Source organism: Hippocampus guttulatus, chromosome 18 (assembly GCF_054856545.1).
Source record: "Hippocampus guttulatus isolate MCC_2025c chromosome 18, RoL_Hgut_1.0, whole genome shotgun sequence".
Lineage (NCBI taxonomy): Eukaryota > Metazoa > Chordata > Actinopteri > Syngnathiformes > Syngnathidae > Hippocampus > Hippocampus guttulatus.
The window spans coordinates 3,375,844-3,394,539 of record NC_141278.1 but is presented as its reverse complement, the minus strand read 5'-3'; the positions used below and the strand labels follow the sequence as shown (position 1 = coordinate 3,394,539).

Genomic DNA, 18,696 nt, shown 5'->3' with positions numbered 1-18,696 from the left:
GACTAACTCATGAGCATCAGTGACCGGTTTTGACCAACTGTCATGACACGTGCAATTGGCAGTCATGTCAATCAAATGCACTTTATACAAATGAGGTACCGGTACTTGTGATGTTAAGTCATTCAAAATGCAAACTGTTAACTCTTGCTAAGTTTTGGTTTAAACAAGTTGGCCTGAGATCTAAAACATCTAGTACGGCGATGTGAAGTAAAAGAAAATGGGCTGCTCTTCTGACTCACTTTGGATTGCATGTTTTGCAGTTTAACATCCCGGAGATCTATTTGGCTTCATCCATTTTATTAGTCCCTCGGGGGACTTATTGGGCATCTGACATACACGTCGGTTAGAAATACACACAATGCGCAACAACAGGGTCCAATAGTCTCAGGTCGACCCCTCTGACTGCTTTTTGGAGACAGAAAAATCTGTTTAGTACATCATCATTAGAGACAATACCAACACTGCGCTTCAGACGGCTAATATTTGTTATAATTCAAAGTGTGCTTTCTTTCCGTAGAGACGTGTTCCCTCAGGGGCTGCCTGATGAGTACGCCTTTGTAACAACGTTCAAATTCCGGAAAACCTCAAGACGAGAAGATTGGTACCTCTGGCAAATCTTTGACAAATATGGAATCCCACAGGTGGGTCAGCAAACCCCAAAATGCAACCAATGGCTCTATTTTTAGGTTTTTGGCGAATTATGAGGTCAACTCAGGTTAGGATCAGCTCACAAGTGTACCTTGATTATTATTATTAATAGTAAGGAAACGTGACATGGTTTCCACATGTCCAACTAATTATATTTAATGCTAAGACAGTAAGTAAATTGAATTTAGTTTCGTGTAAATCAATATATTTAAAGGTTGCTATCTTACATTAATTCCTAATTCTTTTACATTAGAAATTGTAGTGTTTTATAAAATTTGTCTACTGGTACTTTAAAATTCCTTCAAGCAAATTTTATTTCTTGAATCGAATTTTCTCAAATTCTTTTTAAGGGTTGCTCTTATGAAATGATTTTTATTTATCATGATTTTTTATTTATTCAATATTTTCACATTGTAAACATACGATTGATACAGTTATGTTTACATTGTATGAGCTAATGACTCACAGAGCAATTAAAATGAATGTAAATGAAACAGAATAAAATGGAATTTAAAAACTAAAGGAAAATAAAGATGCGCACAGCCTCAATATAATCTGTCAATGAATTTTGCATTAATGACGGCCCCATAGCATCAGGTTGCCGTCAACACAGTCCTCCGTCTTTCTTGTCAGGTGTCTATCAGGCTGGACGGCGAGAACAAGGCGGTGGAGTACAACGCCGTGGGGTTAACCAAAGACGCCGTCCGAGCTGTGTTCAGGAACTCCGAAGTGGACAACCTCTTTGACCGCAACTGGCACAAAATAGCCCTGAGAGTGGAGGCCAAGACCGTGTCTCTCTACCTGGACTGTAAACACATTCAGACGCTGCCCATTGGCGACAGGGAGGACATCGATATCCAAGGAAAGACGGTCATTGGGAAGAGGTTGTATGACAGCGTGCCAATCGATGTGAGTGTCTCTGCAAAGTGTCATCGGTCTCCGTCGTCCGCAGTGTCGCTCACGTGTCTCTTCACCCCCCAGTTTGACCTCCAGAGGATGGTTATTTACTGCGACTCCAAACATGCCGAGCTGGAAACCTGCTGCGATTTACCCAATGGGCCTGTGAGTACACATCAATGGAATTTCACGTGGATTCAGTTATTTTTGGCCTCTTTTTGACACAGTGGTTAGTGTGGCTTTGAATGAAATATTGCAATATCTAATAATATCATGACATGCAGTTCCCCCTTCAACCACAGCTCATATTTTCGAACCAAGCTGCTTGAGCATGAATGCTGATCTCAGGATGACCTTTTTGCACGTCCCCAAAGAATCTTTGGAATATATTTATCCATTTTCTCGAGCCGGGGTTGCGGGCGAGTGTTTCCCAGTTGATTTTGGACAAGAGGCATTGCAGCTTGGGCTGGCAATAATTTTTGAGAATTTTTCTGGCCATCCCACTGCTCCAATGCGTAATACGATTTTAACTCTCGAAACAGGATCTGTTCTTGAATTGTCAGATCGTGGAATATCATTCTCCTCAGCATGAAGCATTTCAACAACCTGAAGTCAGCACGGGTAAATCTTCATCACTCAGGATCCCTGCACTATGAGTTTGGTGTTCTCCTCAGTGGTGGTAGTAGCAGGCTTTTTGCTGCGTGGGCTGTGAAGAAGAGACCCTGTTTCAAGAAACCTGCCAGGGATCGCATCAATCGTATACGGTGCATTTGAAGCATAGAGATGGAAATGGAATTTCTCATGGGTATTGACCTGCAGTCTGGCACAGACATGTTTCTTTGTCCGGTGTCAATTTTGCGCTCTCAATTGATGAGCCATTATCCAAAGGTGAATGATTGTCTAAACGTGGCCTGAGATTATCTAACAACCTGTCAGGTCTTGGTCAAAGTCAGCTGTTAGACTCCAGCCCACCCGCAACCCGAATGATGTCAAATGGTGTAGAAAATGGATGGGTAAATAATAATGCGTGATTGAAATAACGCACTGTATCTCATTCTAGTGCCTGAAGAAGGTTGTGACTGAGGCTCCTCCTATCGCGATCCCCACTCCGACGCCCACTACAGTTGAGCAGCAGAGGGGCCCCCAAGCCAACTGCTCATGCCCTGCTGGTGACAAGGTGAATGATTTCTTTCCTTCTCGTCGTCCCCCTGACTTGTACTCCCACAACTCTTCCTCTTTAACGGCTTTTGATTCCTTGCAGGGAGAGGCTGGTGCACCTGGCCGTGCAGGTCTCAAGGGTGAAAAGGTCTTCCACCCCTAGTTTGTAGTCATAGTTTGTTAAACACGTTCATGGTTCCGTTTCACTGTGTGGGGCTACTTTTACAGGGTGAAACCGGCCTTCGAGGTGCCACTGGTCTTTCGGGCCTCAAAGGAGAAAAGGGAGAAAGTGTATGGAAAAACTCAAACTTGCTTTAATTAATTTTAATGTCAAACACACAGGTCATTTCAGACTGCATGCTTTCCTTCTGGCTTTCTGCCAGCCTCGATAATAATTAATCCTTGTTGATTAATTATTTGCAGGGCAACGTCATCTCTGGTAGAGGTGAGAAGGTAAGTAAACCTGTCGCTAATGGCGCTGCATGGGCCTTATTAACCATTCTGTTTGTCTACGAGCATCCGCACTAACTTACTGCATGCGTGTGTGTGTGTGTGTGTGTGTGTGTGTGTGTGTGTGTGTGTGTGTGTGTGTGTGTGTGTGTGTGTGTGTGTGTGTGTGTGTGTGTGTGTGTGTGTGTGAATACTGCATGAAAATCTACATATACTGCCCAGCATGCTGTTCATTTTTGAATGCATGATTTTTTTTCCTCTATGCCATAGCTAGGTGCAATTTGTTGCTTAAACTGCAAACATTGTGACATAAGACAGCTCTGCACTGTGGTTTAAAAACACAGCAATTTGCGTTGCAAGGGGTGAAAGTGAATTCATCCCACTTTCATTGCCTCTAATTGCACCTTTCAGTGACTCATTCACAAGGGCAATTCCCCTGTGAAGCAATGTTGTTTCAAGTAATATCACTTAACAACAGAGACGGGTCTTTATCCTAATCTCGGATGAAAGAAATGACGTGTGTTCAAATTATATACATGCACTGTACCTCATGTTCAATTTTTTTTTTTTTTTTTTAAATTTCGCTCACAGTGTGATTTTAAAGCCATTACTTTCAAAGGTTTTCTCCTTAAAGGTTTAGGTACTTTTAATGCTACCTGATGTGGTCAGTGCTGTAGATCATACCCACAAAGAGCCTCTTGAAATTACCATATCCTGAGCAGGCTCAAATAATCCCAAAACTGAGTTTAGACAGTCGGGTACCAAGTCCAAACACAAATGGTAAATTATGCCTGGACCATTGTGTGTCCTGGTCAAATGTTTCTCAGTTTTGTCTGTGTGTGTGTGTGTTTCTAACATTTTGTGTCCAAGAATATACCGTACCTAATCAATCAACTGACCAAGCTTTCTTTTGTGGCGCTAACAGGTTGTGACAGCACGCCCTCGCCACTCTGCATGCTCGAGCGTTGCTCCTCGTGAATAACAAGTATTTTCTTTGACCAGGGTGATAGAGGCAACATAGGGCTGACAGGTGCTCCCGGACAAAGAGGAGAGAAGGTCTGGCATTCCTGAACCTGGACTCACAGCGGATTTGCTTTCTGAATCCAAACAGTTCGCCGACCGGTTTTGACTTTTGTCTTTTTAATGACCTGACAGGGAGCCAGCGGTTTTCCCGGTATCGATGGTCTATCTGGAGACAAAGGCGAAAAAGTAAATTCTTGTTGTGGGAATATATTTTGAGAATGAATTGAAATCTGTACACTTTTTATCAATGTTTAATTAGGGAGAGGCTGGGCGGACTGGCAATCCAGGACTTCCTGGTCTGATTGGAGAAAAGGTGGGTGATCCGCTCCCACTACAGATTCAATTCACAGTGTAGTGTTGCCTAATACAAGAATACATATTTGCGTTTCAGCTTTTTTGGGGGGTCGTGAGGGTATCAGTCCTCTGTCGTCATTTTAAAATTATTTAAAAAAAAAAGTTCTCTGATCAGAGTGCTAACAATTAGTGCTCTGGCACCATCTGGTGGCTACTAGATGCCAAAGAAACAATTCGAAGTGATCTGAGGAGCTTCATTTAGACAAAAGTAATTCTTTGCCTCCATCTTGTGGCATCTATAGGCAATGATAGACAGTACCTTTTCTTATTTGTTCGAAACGTCTATTAAAGTGGGTCACAGCAAAATGCGGGTCCTCGTGAGACGAGTTGAAAACCAGTGATGTAGTTATTAAATGTACATCTATCATGTTGACTCTAAAATTGATCTCATCATGTTGTTGCTGTACAATGTAGGGCGTTCAAGGTGATGCAGGCTATCCAGGAACACCAGGACTAAAAGGTGTCATTGTGAGTGTCTGCACTTACTCACTGTTAAGTCATAAACATCATCATGTTCTAGAAATGTCACCAGATTTCTTATTCTCATAGGGTGACGAGGGGAAAAAAGGGTCAACAGGAGCCAGCGTAAGTGATGCTGTATTTGTACCAAGCTTCACATTGACACATTTTCCTGGATGTGTTTAAATTGGGAATTGTATATGATGAGTGATTACAACTTTTTAAGTCAAAACAACTATTGTCCAAATTTACTACAATGGCAATTGGTGAGGTGTATACCTCGGCTCGCGTGTCAATCTGTTTCTGAATAAGGCTCATGAATGTTTGAAAAATTCAGGTAATGTCAGATAAACTGCCACAATAATGTTAATAATTACAAAGAAATCATGTGCACAATTATCCGGATTAGCATCAAAATAGTATTATTTAATAATACCGTTAAAAAAAAGTGAACTCAAAATTTCAAGGCAACCAACTTGGCAAACATTCGAAGTTGGGCGATTCAACTATCGCACAATGTTTTGCTGTTGTGAAAGCATGCACTTTTATTTTGAAGTATAGAAAATGTCGAAATTTGTCACAATGTTGCTTGTTATTAAGTACTTTTTTTTTTAATGGAGCATCACATTTACTTTTATTCGTACCAAAAATGTTTACTTACGTGGCTTGCCCTCCTGCTTCCACATTTTATTTTATTTTTTTGAGTAATCACCCCACAAAATATGAAATCCTATTAAGTTTCTGTGGGAACAGGTTCCCTGTCCATGCATCTGGTTAAACGATGAAGGTGTTTGGTTAAACCAACGCGCGTGGTCATTCCTGAGGACTCATAGTGAACATGTCCTCAGTCCTCTTATTGAAAGCGCAAACACAGGGACATAAAATTGCACAAACAGATGTGACTTCTTAGATTTACTCATCCCGCTTCCTGTCTGCTTCACATGTGGGGGCTTATTTTGGCTCCAGTGCAGCTAATTCCCGAAACCCACAGATACTTTATTGACATGTCGAGCTTCCGCAAGCATCTCGAACACCTCAATCACACATCGCGCAAATCACGGTGATCCCAGAAGGGACAAGCCACCTGTGTGTTGCCCACTTAATCTTGACCCTTGGCTAGAATAACAATTGGTACAGAAACCCTCGACGACTTTGTCACATGGCAACAAAGATGAAAAGCAGGTTGTCAGCAGACTGAAAACCCATCAAAAGCTCCGGCTTGACATGATCAGCACAGGCTGCCTGTCGTTCAAACTGCAAGTCAGCAAATTCCTGGGGCTCAAAAGTGGGGAAGTACTCGAGAAAGTGATGAAGAGACTTGTCGTCATTTACTTGACCTCTATTCTCATCTCTCTCTCTCTCTCTGGAATGACTGCTCTTCTGTTTTATTTAATTCTGAAAAGGCCTTTTCACCGATGGTGCCAATTTCAAAGTTCCCACACAAGCCTGAGCAGCCACTGGTTTTGATGATCGACATCTACAACAGCACCTGTTCAAAATGAATGCAGTACAATGTTGCCCCATATTCCGCTGGATTTATCTATTTTTGGTCAGGCCAGAGCTTTAAAAGTATTACTTTGGAACAACTACTTAATGTTGAAGTGAGTTAAGCTTCATGGAGTGCTTTGTCGCCATCTTGTGGCATCTTTGTGCCAAGTAACCATGATGACGTAAGGTGATTGAAGTGAGTTGAGGAGCTTCAAGTAGTGCTTTGCAGTCATGACCTGAAATGATTTTATGAATGGCAACTGCTGTATAGACAAGTTTACAATGGTACCTTCTGCCATCTAGTGGAAGGGATTTTAATTATTTTTTGGGGTCACTGTACATTACTAACATAGAAAGATGAACACGGAAACCTTATTTGTGGTAAATAATGATTTTTGGACCGATTAAGATAAATTAGATTATTTTATTGGCTATGCAATGTAAATGTATTGCAAATGGACATGTAAACTTTTTATGGGAAAAAAAAAGATTCATCATGTTTCACGGTTGTTATTTTCATGTCATATATTTGAAAGCTCCTCTCTTTATAGGGTGAGCGCGGTTTGGATGGATTACCTGGAAAACCTGGCATTCGCGGCAAAGATGTAAGTTTTGTGCTAAGAGTGAAAAGATTGGTTTTGTATCATCATCATCATATTTTTTCTCTGAAATTGTTCAGGGCTTGAGGGGAGAGGCTGGCTTGCCCGGAGCCAGTGGGGTAAAAGGTGATAAGGTATGCCCCCACCCTTCCCTCTCCAACTATAAAGCATCATAATTAATGTCACTATGCACATCTATAAATCATTTCATAAAGGTCTAACCAGTTTTTAAAGTATGTGTGTAAACACTCCAGACATTCCTCTGTCTCTTTTCGTACCATCAAAAGTCAGCACGCTCATTTGTCTGCCTGAAATGTGCACGCACAAACACACGACCAGCATGCATTGCAGTTGGCCCTTATGACTACAGTTATCGTGAACTACTCGTTATCATGTCGCCCGAGGAAATTTAGGAGTTCTTAAATTTGATGGGCTCTTTATTCTTCTGGGAATTGTGTCACAGGGAGAGCGAGGAATCCCCGGATTACCTGGTGATGGGGTAAGTGCCAAAACACATGCACACACACGCATACAAAAAAAATTGAAAATAATTTTCTGACAAAATGATATTGAAAACACTTTAATTTCATTTTACAAATGGACCAAATATCCCTTTTTTTCTAGTACCAAAAAGACGGTCTACAGGGAGAAAAGGTGAGTTACTCTTGTAATATAATCTGGTAAGCATGTTAATAAATATTTTGCTATGTACAAAATAGTAATACGAAAATTATATGAATTGTATTATTTTTTTTCAATATTACATGGGTCCCTTCAAGGACATATTTCAAAGTTTTTTAAATACCACACTCAAATCAAACGACAAAGAATGTATTTTTAATGAATTAACAAAACATGGCACAGTATTTCGATAATTTTGAGGATGAGGAAAAAAATGTGAAAAAAGGTTAGGAGGGCCAATGTTTATTCCCCCTCACCGCCATATTTTTGTTTCATTAAAATATGCAAATACATGCTAATGATTTGACCAATTTCAGGGAGAACTTGGGCTCCCGGGGCTTCCGGGGGCTGACGGCCCACCCGGACCACCTGTAAGGATTTATTACTTTCTTCTCGCATGTTTCCTTTGGGCTGTTATGATGGAGAAATGTTTGGATGCATGCCGTGTGATGGGTCTCATCAAGGCAGTGTTGTCAGCAACCTTTCTGCTCCAAAGGGTCCCCCAGGACCACAGGGGATACCAGGGGAACCTGGGGAGTTTGGACAAAGGGTAAGAATTGTGTTTTCATAGGCAAAGTCTCGCATATTCCTGAGTTTCGCCATAGGTAACCTGTTCATGCATTATTCACTGAGACCGAAGGGAAATCTCTGAAAAATCTCATAATATTCTCCATGAATCCTGGGTCCACACTTTCATCCAGATCCGCACCTTCCACCAACAACTAAAACATTCCCTGGTTAGTTCCTCCGAAGACCATGCTTCGCAGGGGAAATAAGCTAATTGCTAACAAACAAACAACCTTCCCATCTCCAGTTGGATGATTTTTCTCTCCTGAGATGTTTTGCAGCGAGCCAAACATATGGCCCGTGTCAGTTGGCAGCATTTAATCTTGTTGCTAAATGAACCGTAGCCCAGAGAGACGATTTAGAAAGCCTCAATGTTAATTCTTTGCACGAATTAATGAGCAGTGTGTTGCTTTTATGTAGCATCCTCCCACAACAGCTTATTTTCAGGTCCCACTGGGTTTCAGTTAAAACACTGACAATACTGTAGTAACTTCCAAAAAACAAATGAAGACAGAGACTTCCTCAAATTGTAGTATGGAGCTCCCTCTAGAGGTAGGTGAAGTCGTGACTGCCTAACTACAGATCAATTGTATTTAACTTTCTAGGACATTTCAATTAAATCTTCAAGAAATCTGTTTTTAAGACTTTATTTAGGCACAGCTTTTTTTTTAATCTAATTTCTATTTTCAATCCAATCATGATTTAAGTATGCTTTTTGTTCTAATACTTATTCAAACTGTACATGATGTTACATTGCCTTACATTAATGCTCCACTACTATATTTTAATGTTGAGCATTTAAAAAAAAAAAAAGAGTACTTTTGTTTTTTTAAAAAGTGAGCACCAGTAATCTAGAGCACTGAGAGCTGTCGTCTTCACATGTTTGAAAATGTGCTACAACTGTTGTACCTGCCCTACTAATGTAGGTTAATCATTGTTACACTTCTTCAGCAATCATGTATTTTTCATCTAAAGTCTTTCCTCCTAATTTGTCTTCCAGGGAAAGAAAGGTGAAAGTGGATTGCCTGGAGTGGATGGACTCCCCGGACCAATCGTAATGACGTGTTTCGTTTTCATACCATTAAGCTATGAGCAAGAACGATGGAGTTTGATTTCATATTTTAAGAGTGCGGAATGCTCAATAATTCAAAGCAGAATAAAAAAAATGACTTTCTTCTCTCAAGGACATCATTAAGCTTCAAATGAACCTTTCGGATTTTGCCAAGTTATTTTTCTGTAAGCTCTCACTTGTAACTTTTATTCAGGTTGTAAGTGTTTATTTTGCAGGGTCCGCAGGGTCCACCGGGACCACGGGGGAACAATGGCAACACTGGACCTCCTGTAAGCGAAATATAATCATGTGTTTATTGTTTTATATTTCTCAGACACATTATATACCTGACTCGTTTGTTTAATAATTTCACCCTTTCATTATTAAGGGTCTGCCAGGTGAAATTGGATTTTCCGGCAAACCTGGCGAGGCTGGAAAGCCTGTGAGTTGAACTTAAATTATTGAATATAATTAAATGAACACGGTAATATTTAATTTTTGCGACCCTGCATGTCTTCCATCCATGACCTTCAAAAGGGTGCTCCTGGTAAAGATGGCCTGGACGGTCTTCCTGGGAATGATGGTGCTATGGTAAGTATCATTTTAATTCCAATTACTTTGTATATCATTTTTAGAGGTACTGTGTGACATCTTAATGAAGGTACGATGTTTCTGAAGGGGCCCAGAGGAGAGCGCGGAGCAGATGGCTTTCCTGGCAAAGCCGGACCAAAGGTAGCTTTTTTTTAAATGTAACTTTTTTTTTTTTTAAATGACTTTTCCACATGCAAATCTCAATGTGAACCCCCTCAACAACTCTAAGGGAGATGATGGGCCTCCTGGACCAAGAGGACCTCCGGGGGAGAGAGTAAGTGGATGAATTGTTTTTCTTAAAGTTTTTTTTTTTTTTTTAATATGTTTGGAAATTAAGTTTATTGTTTTGAAACAGGGATTGGCTGGCCCACCTGGTGTAGCTGGTGCTGATGGAGCAAGAGGAGAGAGGGGAAGTCCTGTATGTATAAATATAAAAAAGAAAAAAATATTTAGTTCTAACACTGCAATTAAACTTTGTGTAAAAAAATATATATATATATCCCAGATCTAATTTTTAATAACTATTTATTCTATTTTACTGTATTCATTAGGGTGACAGGGGTCAGGATGGACCACTGGGCCCAAAAGGTGAAAAGGGTGACAAGGTAGAGAAATTGTCATCGTTTAACTGATGGTGCACAACTCCATATGATGCTCGTATTGCTTTCATTAATTTCACACTGTTGTCTTCTTTTCCTGCTCTCAGGGTGAAGTAGGAGCCAGGGGACTGCCCGGTATACCCGGAAATGTAAATTCAGTTTCATAATAGCAAAATATATATGTTTACATTATGCTGTATTTGACATCTATTTGGAATATTTTTGCTTTACAGGTAGCAAGTGTCATTCCTGAGCCGGGTGAACCTGTAAGTTAATTCTCAAAACAACAGTGTCTATGAAAAGAAAACCAAAGATCCACCCGTAATGGATTGATGAAATATTTAAGAGGGTATTTCAGTGTTCCTTCCTTCCCTATTATGTTCGTTTAAGATCACACACATTGCCTTTGTTGTATCTTGAAGGGAAATCCAGGAGAAAAAGGAGAGAAAGGGGACCAAGGACAGACTGGAGAAATGGTGGGATTTTCTCAAGACATATTTTTATATTTCAGGCTTTTTTTTTCCCCTTTGACTTTTGTTGTAGAGTGTGATGCAAAACTACATGTTGCAATGTGCAAGAGTATCCACTAGATGTCACTAAAGATACGATAAGCACGTTGCGCGTCACAGCTGGACAAGTGAGATGATTGTCATATTTAATAATAATATACTGCATATCGTATATATTTTAAAATCATGGATATCCTTTTTTGAACAGTTTATGATTTTTTAACTATCAAATGCTAAGCTTTATTTAAGGTCTAGCCTAAAAAGTTAGGTAAACAGCCTAAATAAATGACAAAGAAAAAAAAATGTTATTACTCAAGTAAATCAGGCCTTTTAATAAATATACTTTTCTGAAGGGCCCAAGAGGATTACCTGGTGAGCAAGGCTTTAAGGGTCCACCTGGACTACCGGTAAGACTGGAGTAGTGAAGACACAAAAGCAATTTATTAAATGAATGGATTAATTAATCACTCAATTGATCGTATTTGATTTCTCCTATTGGTAGGGTGCAAAAGGGGACACGGGACCTCAAGGAGAGGCAGGACGTGTTGGGGACCCAGTGAGTTGAATGGATTTGAAGTGAGAAGCCCAAAGATAGCACATAGTATAGTAACCACTAATGTGTTTGCTTCAGGGGCCTCCTGGTGTAGCTGGTCCTCAAGGCCCTCGCGGGCTACCGGGCAACTTGGTAGGTCCACATGACCAATTTGATGTATACTTTGTGACGAGATTCAAATTTACCATGTTTCAATATATGTTTGTTTGTTTGTTATATATTTTATTTTAGGGTTTACCAGGTATCGCTGGGCCTCCTGGTCCTGCTGGAGAGAGAGGAGACAAGGTCACATACTTCAATTTCATGTGCTCTCATGATATGTTTGTATAGGTGTTACAGTACGGCATACGGCGGGGGTCACTGATATTTTTGTAACTAAGAGCTGCTTCTTAGGTAACGATTCATGTGAAGGGCCACCAGGTTGATACACTCTTCTGGATTATCAAAATACCCAAGATTAAGTTGTGAAGACTTATAAATATTGCATCATTTTACAGTACTTATGATCAAGCAACTGAAATATTAAAAATTTCATATTATTAACATAATCACACTAAAGAATTTGTGTCTTTTTTTTTTTTTGGCGTGATATCATCGTCATAATCATATGTTTACCAACTTAAAAAAATATATTTATTTTCTTCAGGGTGAGTCGGGCAAACCAGGGCAGGCAGGTCAACGAGGGCAACCCGGGGAGCCTGGTTTGATCGGACCGCCAGGACCAGCAGGGAAGGGAAAAGATGGACTTACTGTAAGAAATGCGTTCACACTCACTCTATATGATCACCATATCATTACAGTTTATGTTTAGATTGGTAATTAAAGTGTTTGCAATCATTACCCTCGAATTGAACGCGTTCCATCTGTATCATAAACGTTTCTGGAAATGATGATTGAATATGTAGTTATGAGTAAATGTTGATGTGACAGCTTTTTACTGGCTTCAGCTCTTGTGGAAAGTCTCTTTTCTTTCGCACGTGTTGTGCTTGTCAACATGCACTGTCTGGCATACATGTTGAACCACAACACAGCAAGCCTGAGTTGGCACATTTTGTGCTGCGGCGCAACGTGTGTCTACATCCTCCACCTCAGAGCTGCTGACGAGGCGTGGGCAAACAGGAAGCACGCTTAGTTTTCATGTATTTATTTCATTCTTTTTACAGCAGCCAGGTGCGGCCCTGAGGCCTCCCTCTTGCTGTTTATGTGCATGTAGAATGAACTCGTACACACTTTCTAATGCCTCATGATTTCATCTTAGGAGGTTTATATGAGGTGTTTGTATTTCCGAGATGTTTAATTGACGTTATTTGTGATTTGACAGGGAGAACCAGGACCACGAGGAAATGAAGGCCCCCCAGGGCCAAAGGTAATGAGAAAGAATTCATGGTTGTTCTTCTCGGTGTATGCCGACCGAAATAAAGTGGTACTTGAACCTACGAGTGACTTGAAGTTTTCTGAAATACAAGCCACAGGTTTTTTTTTTTTGTTTTTTTTTTTAACTTGAGAGCAAACATTTGAGATTTGACAGCGAGATTGTGGCAGCAAGCTCAACACAACTAATTTCACAACATGCAGCAGTTTGGCAGATTGTGAGCTTTTCTTCAGAAGAGAGAATTCAAGCTGTTTGTGCCACTCCCAGTTGATGTTGATCGTCACACTAAACATAAAACAAAGACAATTACATATTGTGTATTTAAAACAACCACATATTTCTGCCTAATACGGAAGTCTGACAGTTGAATACTAATAAATGATGAATGGGCTAACAAAGCTAGCATTGATGTTTCTGTGGTTACAGCCCTGTGGTTATACTACAAATACAACATAGGGTTGGAACAGATTAATCTCCATTTATTTTCTGAGAATTTCTGATATTCATTGGACAAAACATGAAATTCACTTAAAAACAATCATGATTGAGGATGAGGAGAGTGGCATAAACTTGGTTTGTGTCTTTTAGGGCCCCCCAGGGTTAAGAGGAGAGCCAGGGTTACCAGGGGATAGAGGCTCCCCAGGGGAAGGCAAAACAGGACCTCAGGTATGATCTCAATGCAAGTCAGATTCACGATACTACGCCGTTGGTATTTACAATATCTCCATCATATCTGCCTTTGTCTTTATTCCAGGGGCCCCCTGGAAATAATGGCAATCCTGGACCACCTGTAAATTTGATTTCTGGTATTGTTATTGTGAAATTCTGTACATTTTTATCAATGTTTTTTTTTCCTCTTGATTGTCAGGGCTTGAGGGGCCTACCTGGCGTCCCTGGTCCCGATGGCCCCGCGGGACATAACGTGAGTCCTAACCTGTCTCCTTCTTGCAAATATATATATTTTAAATCAAAATATTGCCTGTGGGGCTAATAATCCTGTACATGTAATCCACCACTTTATTCTCCAATTAGGGACTACCGGGAAGGCCTGGAGAGAAGGGATCACCTGGAGAGCCTGTGAGTATTGATGGAATGAACTCTAAAGCAGTTAATATTTTGTTGTTTTTCTTTGAATGAATGGTGGTAGATGACCGCAATATATCCTAGTGGGCGTCCTCCACTTGACTTTGATACTTTATTTATCATCTCCTCAAGGGAAAAGCAGCTGACCTTTCTGACATCAAACTTAAGGTAGACGCCACTGCTTGCTTGGAGAGAGTTATGTAAAGATAGTGGAGTATCATTTAAAGCCTCTTTTTGCATCATTTAGGACATCTGCTCAGACTGCCCAGCAGGTCCCCCTGGACCAGCCGGTATCCCAGGACTGCCGGGCGATAAAGGGCAACAGGGACCTCCCGGGAAAGATGGTCAAGATGGCTATCAAGTACGACAGTCATTTGTATTCCGCATTATTGTTAATATCACCTTTCCGCTAATGTAAAGTCAATGGAGTGTGTATTTGTGTGCGCGTGGGTGCATTCATTAGACCTAAAATGAGGCATGACGTCCAAGTTGCTAATGTGTGCTCATCCATCAAAGTACGCTTAGACACAGTCTGCATCATTAGTAGGCCCTCCTCTGGGGGCACTAGTGAGCAATTAGGGCACACTTAGTCTTCCAGGAAAAGACTGATTGTCTGCTGTCATTACAGGGCGCACCGGGACTACCGGGACCTCAAGGACCTCCTGGAGTTGATGGAGGAAAGGCAAGTTGGCACATTAACACGTTTCCTTATCGCTGACTCCGGCAAATACTAAATCATATTTTGTTTTGTTTGCTCAGGTAATTGCCCAAACTTGTGTTTTATTTCATTGAAGCAGATATTTCATCATCAGATTAAAAAATATACATATTTAATCTTAAAATCAAAGTATTGGATCTTTTTTTTTTTTTTTTTAATCTAGATAAATTTTTCTTTTTTTCTGCCCAAAACTCAATTTGTGGGTGGTTCATTCTCATGCAAATGAGCCACTGCACTCCCTCGACAGTGCAGGATAGGGCTGTTGTTAACATGATGACTAGGAGCAACGCCACGGCGTTGTGACAAAGCTAGTGGCTCTTACAGGCCCAGCATGTGAAGAAAGAAGCGAGTGCCCATAAAAACTGTCACAATTGTATTTTCTTTCATGGGCGCATAACTTCATCACTAAGCTGTCGATTCTCCAGTTTGTGTAGTTGATCTGTGTATGTGACACATGGAATAGACACATCACCAAATGCAAACATTGCAGCTCTGCTTAGTGTTTCTTTTTGTTGTTTTTAACCCAAGCGATTAAAAAGTTAAGTCATTACTTGTTTTGCTTCTGTGTATTTGTAGAAAATGCCTCATCCTGAAAATAAAATATGAAGTTATTAATTTATCCACACAGGGACTTAAAGGGGACCGAGGTACTTCTGGAATGCCAGGAGATAAAGGAGAAAAGGTTGGCAGAAAAACATGCATGACAGCAATATTTAGTCAATGATACGTTTTGATCATTTCTTTATTATTATACTATTTTGCAGGGTCACCCTGGACCTCCAGGCCACCCTGGTCCAGCTGGAATGCTGGGCGCAGCGGTAAATTGCTTCTTTTCTTTTCTTTCCCCAAGATATTTTGCCTGCTCCAAATAGTCTCAGAACCAGTACACGTTTGCTCAATTTGCTATCATTTTGTTTGTGTTCAGGGTAATGACGGACAACCCGGTCCACCTGGTCCCCAAGGACCCCCTGGAGAGAAGGTCAGGCCAGAATTATGTTCTCTCCCACGCACAATGTTGCTCTCCAGCATATGGGTCACACTGTGTAATGTGTAAAGCTGAGGTGCCTAGTACTCCATCTTTTTAATGACTCTGTCTGTTTGTTTTTAATAGGGCAAAGAGGGTCTCAAAGGCATCCAGGGTCCACCGGGTCTTCCTGGCATGATCGTAAGAATTATTATGCAAGCATCCAAAATATTTACTGTACATTTAACTGCAGTGTGATTATACTATCTTCATCGGAAAAATTATTGTAGTCCTCCTTACTGTCAATGCGTTCCACTCAACTGCAGGGTCCACCTGGAAAAATAGGAAAGGACGGTATACAAGGTGAACAAGGAGAACCAGTAAGTAGAACATTTTAGCCTCATTTCATGTCACCTGACGAAGGCTATGATGTTGAAGCACCTTTTTTTATTTTTTGATGACAGGGCAAACAAGGTGAACCTGGACCACTTGGAAACCCTGGGCTCCGTGGACTCCCAGTAAGTGGCTTCTATAGTCCTAACACATGGAAAAGAGCACAAGGCTGCCAGTTCACCACTGTATCTTCCCTTTCAGGGCTTCAAGGGCCACAGAGGAGAACCTGGTTCTACTGGGTCAAAGGTAGGCAAAGCAACCCCAAGTGCGCTAAAACTTTACATATACACTATGTATTATGTACGGGTGCTACGGCAATCATTTTAGAATTACATTTTATTATCGATGATATAGAGGTGTTTCAAGTCCATCAAAAGAACATAGTCTTCTGCTCTCATCACTTCCGCTCCATAAACAAATACAGCCTCAGGCTAGTGGATGTACATTGCATACATGCATTAACCATTAAAATGAGGTATTCCTAATTACAATGGCTAATGCTCATGTGTTTGTTCTATACATCGTGGTATAGTGTACACGTCATCTGAGCTATTATTTCATGTGTCAAACAGGGAGAAGATGGAAAGCCTGGATTACCTGGACGGGACGGCAAACCTGGAAAAGAGGTACAATGTTTTTATTTATATTGTTTAATGAAGTATATAGCTCTCATGTCTTGTCAGTAATTTCATGAGTATATATCAAATATAGAAACAGAAAAGTTGCATTATTTCCGTCCGAGAGAAATCAAGTGAGAAGAAAGGAAAACCTTACCATGAATAAATATAGTGGTTCCTCCCAGCTATGCTGTAGCATAGAGATAAATATTGCACCGTAGAAAATCCTGGACTGTTAAAACTACACAAAACATTCTTCAGGCTGCAGCATTGCTTCCCGTCATATTTCGGAATCAAGCACACCGATGATTGAAACAAGCTTGGAACAGAGTGCCAAAAATAACCTTTAATCGTGTCTATACAGTCATTTACTGTGTAGCAGTGTAAAATATTACGCTGCAGGAGCTTTCTATATTATGAGAGTTTTGTCCCATTTTTCGTCACAAGGGACTTAACGCATCTCCATCTGCGTTCGCATATAATAATAATTATAATAATAATACATTTGATATAGACCAGAGCACCTTTATTCTTCTCTGCGCATGTTTTCAAACTGTTGTTTTGTTATGGCAGGGTCCAAAGGGGCCTCATGGACCAGAGGGACCCGTTGGACCAAGAGGCGAGCCAGTGAGCATGAACACATGACTCAGCACAGTGTCATATCGAGCGGAAAGACATACAGATATATGGAAATAAGTCCATCACTTCCTCTGTCTTTGTTCCCCCCCCCCCCGTCAAGGGCAAGCAGGGTGAACCAGGGCCGTCAGGCAAAGCAGGCCTCCCAGGAACTCCAGTGAGTTATCTGTCACTACTCCGCCACATACCAGCTGACAAAAAGAAAAGTCATTTTGCAAAAAAAAGAATATATCAACATCTGCAAACAGCTATGCTATCACAAAAACAACTTTAAATGATGGTGATATAATGTTGCTTGGCAATAAATTACAGAAGAAACGGGAAAAGTTACATTAGAAGAATGAGAGCATGCCAAGTGGCTGTGAAGCATTGCTTCATCTTGCAGATGAGCTGCCAGGCTATGATGGAAGTTGTATTTGCCATGACATACATACATCGCTCCTTGAGAATGCTGGAAGTTAGTCGTTGGATAATGAGTGCGGCGAAATGTCAGTGAACTGGTTGCACTCAAAGGGGAAGTCAAGTCAAAAATGGCCTTGACAATGTGGTCAATGCGCCCCACTCGTCTAAACAGGGTATTCTGATTAAAATTGCATTTGTGAAGTATAAATTAAGCTGAAAAACCCACCTATTTTAACCCATCTGAGTGGCCGGGCCATTTTGCAACTTGCTAATGACTGAAAATGACATCACAATGCCAAAGTGCTCAGGTTACAACCGGCACGTCTCAGCTGTTTTTTTTCCGATTTCTCATGTGACATTCACGACTCACTGCCTGTTGAGTAATCAATTTAGTTGGATAATTATCTAAAGAGCTGAATAAGTGATTAACTAAATGCCATGTTTGCTGACTTTGCAGGTTGCTAACTTAATATAAAAGTGGTGTCTAACTTTCAACTTTGGCAACGATGGCATGACAGAAAGCCTAATTTCCTTTTGGCTTGAAACATTTTTACAATGTATCTCTTAAACTAAACCTCCTCAAGGTCGACAGAGGACTCGCTCTGTGACTGTCGCTTAGTTGCACACACCCATCTCTTCAAAGTGCCACCCGAGTCCTCTTAAAGCTTGGGAAGCCTCTGCTTGCCATGTAATTGAGTGATTTCACACTCAAATGATGTCGCTTCACTTGCGTAAGGAGTGTGGGGTGATACAAGGACCAGGCCATGGCCACTGGAGCGCAGAGAGGAGGAGACTCCAGGTCCTCGACCTGATATATGGTTTACCTAAGAGGAGGTAGCCGGCGGGTGGCTCAGATGGGAACTACATCAGTCAGCGGAGGGAGT

At 40.9% G+C, this 18,696-nt stretch overlaps 1 protein-coding gene across 3 annotated transcripts in view; it reads left to right on the top strand.

The window, feature by feature from the left end:
* The window catches only part of col22a1 (collagen, type XXII, alpha 1), a 31,868-nt gene that overhangs the window by 9,421 nt on the left and 3,751 nt on the right, over positions 1-18,696 (top strand). Inside the window, exons 6-57 of one of the 3 annotated variants that reach the window (XM_086137231.1) lie at positions 518-641; positions 1,282-1,557; positions 1,630-1,710; positions 2,606-2,722; positions 2,807-2,851; positions 2,932-2,994; positions 3,127-3,156; positions 4,156-4,209; positions 4,309-4,362; positions 4,436-4,489; positions 4,945-4,998; positions 5,080-5,115; positions 7,029-7,082; positions 7,157-7,210; positions 7,540-7,575; positions 7,701-7,730; positions 8,075-8,128; positions 8,254-8,307; positions 9,325-9,378; positions 9,612-9,665; positions 9,764-9,817; positions 9,913-9,966; positions 10,054-10,107; positions 10,196-10,240; positions 10,322-10,384; positions 10,518-10,571; positions 10,673-10,714; positions 10,799-10,831; positions 10,988-11,041; positions 11,428-11,481; positions 11,577-11,630; positions 11,706-11,759; positions 11,859-11,912; positions 12,274-12,378; positions 12,949-12,993; positions 13,588-13,665; positions 13,754-13,789; positions 13,868-13,921; positions 14,032-14,076; positions 14,215-14,250; positions 14,330-14,443; positions 14,711-14,764; positions 15,429-15,482; positions 15,565-15,618; positions 15,726-15,779; positions 15,912-15,965; positions 16,091-16,144; positions 16,229-16,282; positions 16,359-16,403; positions 16,730-16,783; positions 17,348-17,401; positions 17,514-17,567. In XM_086137231.1, coding sequence (XP_085993357.1) covers positions 518-641; positions 1,282-1,557; positions 1,630-1,710; positions 2,606-2,722; positions 2,807-2,851; positions 2,932-2,994; positions 3,127-3,156; positions 4,156-4,209; positions 4,309-4,362; positions 4,436-4,489; positions 4,945-4,998; positions 5,080-5,115; positions 7,029-7,082; positions 7,157-7,210; positions 7,540-7,575; positions 7,701-7,730; positions 8,075-8,128; positions 8,254-8,307; positions 9,325-9,378; positions 9,612-9,665; positions 9,764-9,817; positions 9,913-9,966; positions 10,054-10,107; positions 10,196-10,240; positions 10,322-10,384; positions 10,518-10,571; positions 10,673-10,714; positions 10,799-10,831; positions 10,988-11,041; positions 11,428-11,481; positions 11,577-11,630; positions 11,706-11,759; positions 11,859-11,912; positions 12,274-12,378; positions 12,949-12,993; positions 13,588-13,665; positions 13,754-13,789; positions 13,868-13,921; positions 14,032-14,076; positions 14,215-14,250; positions 14,330-14,443; positions 14,711-14,764; positions 15,429-15,482; positions 15,565-15,618; positions 15,726-15,779; positions 15,912-15,965; positions 16,091-16,144; positions 16,229-16,282; positions 16,359-16,403; positions 16,730-16,783; positions 17,348-17,401; positions 17,514-17,567 — 3,145 coding nt within the window. The remainder of the gene's footprint in view (positions 1-517; positions 642-1,281; positions 1,558-1,629; positions 1,711-2,605; positions 2,723-2,806; positions 2,852-2,931; positions 2,995-3,126; positions 3,157-4,155; positions 4,210-4,308; positions 4,363-4,435; positions 4,490-4,944; positions 4,999-5,079; positions 5,116-7,028; positions 7,083-7,156; positions 7,211-7,539; positions 7,576-7,700; positions 7,731-8,074; positions 8,129-8,253; positions 8,308-9,324; positions 9,379-9,611; positions 9,666-9,763; positions 9,818-9,912; positions 9,967-10,053; positions 10,108-10,195; positions 10,241-10,321; positions 10,385-10,517; positions 10,572-10,672; positions 10,715-10,798; positions 10,832-10,987; positions 11,042-11,427; positions 11,482-11,576; positions 11,631-11,705; positions 11,760-11,858; positions 11,913-12,273; positions 12,379-12,948; positions 12,994-13,587; positions 13,666-13,753; positions 13,790-13,867; positions 13,922-14,031; positions 14,077-14,214; positions 14,251-14,329; positions 14,444-14,710; positions 14,765-15,428; positions 15,483-15,564; positions 15,619-15,725; positions 15,780-15,911; positions 15,966-16,090; positions 16,145-16,228; positions 16,283-16,358; positions 16,404-16,729; positions 16,784-17,347; positions 17,402-17,513; positions 17,568-18,696) is intronic. The other 2 variants (XM_086137232.1, XM_086137233.1) reach the window with 2 other exon arrangements.